We start from the raw sequence: 6,525 nt of genomic DNA, 5'->3' as shown, positions 1-6,525 counted from the left end.
ACAGTCCTTCTCAGGTGTCTGAGCGTCTCACTGGATCAGAATAGCCTAATTAGGATAAATTATTAATCAGGATTGTTTTTCCTCTCTGCAGTTTCACAGAGACGACGTTCAGTATGAACAAACTGTTTCTCTACTGTAGTCAGTGTTGTTTAACACCGGACATGAGCAGCGGGACTAAAACAAGTACTCCACCTTCTCTTCAGAATTTAAAGTTTACAATGAATAAAATTCTGGGGATAGAGAAAACCTATCAAAGACGAGTAAATGGTTTAATTATGAGGCACACAGGTAAATGATACAGAAGGGTTTGTTATGGGCAGATAAAAACATAGCCTTGAAATTGTATTTACTTCAATACAGCTGATATTTTTATTTAAAAGAAGATTAATATTAATTTACGTTTTTATTCATTTAGCTGACGCTTTTATCCAAAGCGACTTACAATTGCCATTTATGTCAGAGGCTGCACGCCTCTGGAGCAACTAGGGGTTAAGTGTCTTGCTCAGGGACACAATGGTGGATGGGTCCAACGGGGGATTGAACCTGGGTCTCTCACACCAAAGTCATGTGTTTGGTTTCCTTTTTGGCTTTTGTATCGTATGTTTTTTGTTTTATTTTTTGATATAGATATAATGCAATGTAAACAATTTTTTGTGGTCTATTGGAATAAAGCACAGTGTAAAATAATACATCTAATGATTGTTTTTGAGTATCTATTAATTTGACAACTATTTTCTCTATCAATCTTCATATAACAAAAACTTCAAGGTGCCGTCTTCACATTACTTGATTTGTCCGACAAAAACACAAAGCTATTCAGTTTTTGATCACATAAAACAAAGAAACACTGGAAATAATTTCAACCGATAATCTGTTTTGCATATTTCCTACTAAATTAATAAAAAATAATCATTATTAAAAGTACTTGCAGATACATTTTCTGTCGATTGACTAAGCAATTAATTGTATCAGCTCTACAACGGATCTTCATTAAACGGCTGAGTCCCTTTTAAATGTTACAGATATTAAACCACGAGTTTGAGAAAAAATGCTTTTATTTTTTACACCTTTAAAAAGCACATTTTTAAAGCACAATTTACTCTGTATACAAACAACTCTCTTTCTTGGACTAAAAAAATGGTAGCATTTGCACATTGTGCTTTGATTGCAAAGTCTGTACAACCGCTCTGGATCTCCTGTGGTGTCATGACCCCAGTAAACATTTTATTGCATAAATCACATTTGACCTCAGCGGTCATATGTTCAGTCAAAAAGTCAAATAGTGGAAAAACAGAAACAAACCCCACTAAAATGATGAAAAAGAAGTTTCCATAGCTGTAACACAGTGAACAATAATAGCAGCTTCCTTATTGAAGGCGTTGCACATTGTCCTGAAAAGAAAAACAAAGCATGCCTAAAGAAATACAACCAAATCTTGTGACAATAAACGGCAGTTGTGCTTTTATCTATCTAGAAAAACATAGTATTCCTCAGCAAATTATTCCAACAAATGATGAATGATGCAAACAAAACACTTCAAAACAAAGACAAAAGTAAAACTTTCTAGGAGAATTTGCAGCTATTGTCTGCCTTTAACAGTAGCTGACTAAATGCTAATCTCTAGTTGCACACGTCCCCTTTATAATAAGCAAGTTTTACATATCTTAATTTTACTATAATCTATTCAACCTACATCTGAAAAACTAGCATTTCTCAAAAAGACAGTGTCTCTCTGTGACGTCTCCGAGGAGACTTAATGTCATTAAATGCTGAATGGAAATTTGCACAAAAATATACAAATTCCAATATACTTGAATCAATGGCTTTGGTATAAACAAAATGGAGATAGTTGTTCACACGCTTAACTTTCATTCCTGAATGTTCCCTTTAAACTACATATTTCCACGTGTCCTGTTAAAATGGCAAAGAATGAATTATGTAAGTATTCATGGGGAGAAAATGCCACCAGGAAAAGAACAAAGCAAGGTTCAGCAAGTGTACAAAAAAAAAAAAATGGGATTCTCAAAAAGTACACCCAAACCTCTTCTCTCAGAAACTCAATATAATTCCTTCCATCCAAAGTATAAACCTGGAGGAATAGCTCCACTGTTGAAAAAAAAATCTGAGATTTTGAGAATATAGTCAAAATGTTTTAAGAAAAGAAGTCATGATTTAGAAAAGGCGAAAGGCATAATGTTACAAGAAAAAGTCTAGTATTTAAGGAATAAAGTCAGAAACATTTTTAAGTCATATTTTGAGATACAAGTCGCAAGTCATATTATTAGAAAATAAGTCATAGTGGTTGCTTTGAAAACAAAATGCTGTCTATTATGATTAAACGTGGAAGATTGGATTACATGCACTTGTTTTATCTTTTCCTGAAATACAGTATAATGTGCACTATACACACACTGTATTGTAGTTACTATTTTTCCTTGCAAAATATAATGAATCACAATATCATGACTATTCTTGAAATATTACAACTTTTTTCACAAATTCTAAAAATTGTATTTGAGAATTTGTACTCTGTCGTAAATCCTCACTTATTACTTCTGAATGCAATGAGCTGAGTCACAGATGAAGCAAGCTCACACTACAATAACTTCAAGCAGAGCGCTTGGGTAAATGGTTTTATCTCAAAGTTTAGGCCAGTTTTAAGAAAATGAAAAATTCACCACCAACACATTCAGAAGAACAAACCAGCCTGACTCTCCTGCTTCCCATTAATAATCTTTAAGGTAGATCGATGAAAGCCTCATTAATGCCGAGGGATCCACTTTGTTTTATTTGTGAGGGCAATGCCAGTGAATGCTGACTCATCCCTGACTAGCGACTGTACTGTGTTCAGACTCTGCAGCCCATTAAGACAGTTGAATTGTTTGCGTCTTGGCGAGCCTCCGTCTCCTCGTTCAGCGGTCAACAGGGCAGGACGATTAAAAACAATCGGTTCATGCACCCACAACAGCTGACAGGAGCAATGAGAGCCTGCTGGGACTGACAGCCTCTTTATGCATGTCAAGAATTTACCTCAGCCTTCAGCACTCCTGCAATTGTCTATTTAAATGTTATAAATTGACATGTTAGTGAGACACAGCTGTGCCTCTGCTGCCCACACGTCTGTTTACATCTTATACACAACACATACATCTACACCACCTACACTTATATTCAGCAATTATCTGAAAGTGTGAGTTAAGAGTTAAGAAGTGAGTTTCCAAGTTAATATTCTAGGTCAAGAGGGGGCATGACAGTGAATGAAAATGTGGCTACAACTAATGGTGCTGGTGTTCAAACCAAGGGACATAAAAGGATATAAAAGATTTTAATATTTAACAGGCCAAGAGATTCATCAGAAGCTAAAGTTTGTCACTGAAAGAAAGTTTAATAGAAAAACAAGTATTAGTTAGAAAATCATTGCCACACTGTGTCCTGTGTACATTTCTTATGGGATGAAGGGAGCTTAAAAGTGACACTGCAGGGTCCCATTGCAAATGCATGAAGCTTTAATGGTCTACTTGTATTTCTTATTTATCAGAGACATGGCACATTAATTAACATTATTAAAAATGTGTCAGAGTAGGCCATTTGTAGTCTCTTGTCAGATTAGTAAATATAATAAAGATCTGAAGAAATTATTGATCGTTTTATCAGTAGTGGCTCATGTGTGTAGCATAGTCTGCACACTGGGAGTTTCCCATGTCCACTTCAAGGCAACACACCCACAAAAACGTTAAATATAGCTGACTGTGTAATTCCCAAATAGCTTTTCCCAAACGGTGCAAATGAGAAGAACAGAGGAAACGGCGACTCTTGATCAGAGACTCTTGAGGCTCATGTCTCAGCTGCCTTTTTTTTCTTCCAACAAATACTGAGATTCGTGAACAGCCGCGACCACATCGGAGCTGAAAATCACAATACAGCATCTCTGATATAGAAAGCTTAAGCATTACTAACTGAGCTGAACTCAAAGTGATGCAGAATTAACTATTTATAGCTGCACTGGCACATGAATTATTAAGTTTTTTGGGACCAACCGACAGACTGTAGTGGGTTTTGGTTACAGCTAAGATTCGTAGCGCACAGTTTTTCATCTTAAAACATCACATGAAGAAACCAGCTTTATAGAGGGTACCGCCCTGACGACTAATTAGGATAGGCCTGATCTTAGGGAATGTAACACGGACACTCATGTTATAGCAGCGTGCTAGCTGCAGCCGTCCGTGCCTCAACTGAAAACACAAACTGGTCCCCGTGTAAGTCACATTACCCATGATGCAGTCATGCAGACAACTCTGTCCAGATGTGCCTACACAGCAGCTCAGCTAAACACAGTGGAATTGTTGGTAGGAAGCAAAGAGACCTGCTGGTAGCAGAGCTGGTTTATCCATCTGAAATCAAATATGGTGGTTTGAGGTGTTTATTCCTCAGAGCTGATTTGAACTTTTTAAGCAGACACCTAATCCATGGCTTAAAACGGTTATTAAGAGGGAAAAAATATTACTCACTACAACAACATAACACCGCCAAAATTATTTGTAACTATTTAACTGTGGGGCTTCAGAAAACAACTTGGAAGCTGCCAGTTTGCAGGCATAAAGCATCGGACTTTTCAGCATTTCAATAAAATAATTTCTATCACAGCTGTATGGTATAAAAAAATTCTTGATTTAAAACTTATGTTTTGAGGTTTAAAGGATGTAAAAAAAAGTTTGAAGAGGAGAAATAAAATCCAAAATGTTTTAGTATTGTATATCGATAAGATTCATTAATTTTTGGCAAATAATTTATAATATATTCTGTTTTGTTAAAGTTTACTTGTTTAAATAAACTCGAAATGGTAAAAAAATACAATTGGAGAAGAGACCTGTGGTGGATGTGTGTCGGAAATGTGATCCAGTTTAAACACTTCAAGGAGTTTCATCCTACTCTAACGTCATATATTGTTTAACCCCACACACACACACACACACACACACACAGAAACTAGGTCTGTGCATAATTACAAACACTAGCTCAAGGGGAAAGAAAAAACAGGAGAAGAGAGCTACAGTCAGTGTTGCAGAAAATATAAAACCTGCAACAGAGCACACGAGAAATGTTAAGTGGTGAGAGCTGCAGCTGATAAACTCATCCAATAGATTATGTACCTCTAACAGACACACAATGTGAGCATCCACCTCACATTCAATCATCCATTAAGTTCTCACACATAGTATATTCAACTTTTCAGTCATCATTTCAGCTGTATGATATACGTGGGTTAAAGTTTCTCTAGTTGTGCTTGGCACGAATCCCTTTTAAGTAGTTTTTCCAGCGCTTGACCACATCCTTGAAGACGGGAGAGTTGTCTATGGATGCCACCAGCTGTAGCTGGTTAATGTGTGTGGTGTGATAGTCCCAGCGTGCCAGGTTGGGCGCAGTGCCCAACATGAAGTGACGCAGGTCATAGATGCTCCCAGACCCTGTGTCAAAGAGCGGCAGCATGGCCTTCAGTGACTCCATGCCGCGGCTGAACAGCTGCCCAGCCTCCCTGCCAAGCTTCTCTCCGGCTGTCTCAGTCAAGTCAAAGAGTCCCAGCAGGGAGTAGATGAAGCCGTTGAGGACAAAAGAACTGGGTGTGGTGGGGTATTCCTCATACCAGTCGTATTTGTTCATGAACACAGCTTTGACCCCGTGCTGTGCTGAAGGCACCTTGTAGGGTCCTACTGCCTTGAGGGCAGCATTGAGGTAAGCCTGGTCCTTGGTGAGGAGGTAGGCTCTCACAAGGGTGGACATGGCCTGGCCTTGAGCCATGGCAGAGTACCAACCGGGCTCCAGAGGCCGGAAGCCTTCGCCCAGTTTACGGGTGACCATGATGGGCCAACCGCCTCGCTCGTCCTGGTTGCGAAGCAGCCAGTCGCTGGCGGCAAAGAAGGCGGCCATGTGGGCAGTGGTGGAGATAGTGACGTTGTCAACAAAGCCACGGCCATGCAGGACTAATCGTACCACCCGTCTGGGCATGATCTGAGGAGGAAATCAGACGCAAAGGCAGACAAGATGATTAATGACTGGAATTATGATTTGGCATTAATTCATTATTGTTGTTTATCATCTCTACATTTAATAATTTAATGTCACAGCTCTCATAATGACATAACCTGGTTCAAAGTAAATATAATTAACTGAATTTGTTTTGTTCATACATAACAGAAATACAGCATTAAGATGGGAAATTAGTTTTATTAGATTAATTATGCATGGTCCAGTTTAGGGATAAAAAGATGATTATTTATTAATATGTTTATTATTTCCTCCATTAATCGATGAATGGCTTTGTTTATAAAATGTCAGAAAATATTAAAAAATGTCTTGCACAATTTGTTAAAACCCACAGGACATTATCAAATAATGCACATATTTATATGTTTATTCAGTTTACCATGACATAAGATGAAGAAGCAGCAATCCTCACATTTGAATTGTTATTCAAATAGGCATTTTTGCTTGAAAAATGACTTAAATACTCAGTTCATTCAAAATCAT

At 37.8% G+C, this 6,525-nt stretch overlaps 1 protein-coding gene across 6 annotated transcripts in view; it reads right to left on the bottom strand.

Annotated features, from left to right (window-relative positions):
• Window positions 1–1,037: 1,037 nt before the first annotated feature.
• glceb (glucuronic acid epimerase b) overlaps window positions 1,038–6,525 on the bottom strand; it is a 67,406-nt gene continuing 61,918 nt past the window's right edge. For all 6 annotated transcript variants that reach the window (XM_046032226.1, XM_046032230.1, XM_046032231.1 and 3 more), the window contains exon 6: window positions 1,038–6,006. In XM_046032226.1, coding sequence (XP_045888182.1) covers window positions 5,275–6,006 — 732 coding nt within the window. In that variant the 3' untranslated portion in view covers window positions 1,038–5,274. The remainder of the gene's footprint in view (window positions 6,007–6,525) is intronic.

The sequence above is a fragment of the Micropterus dolomieu genome, linkage group LG20, assembly GCF_021292245.1.
Source record: "Micropterus dolomieu isolate WLL.071019.BEF.003 ecotype Adirondacks linkage group LG20, ASM2129224v1, whole genome shotgun sequence".
NCBI classification, from domain to species: domain Eukaryota; kingdom Metazoa; phylum Chordata; class Actinopteri; order Centrarchiformes; family Centrarchidae; genus Micropterus; species Micropterus dolomieu.
This window is presented reverse-complemented; position numbering and strand designations above follow the sequence as displayed.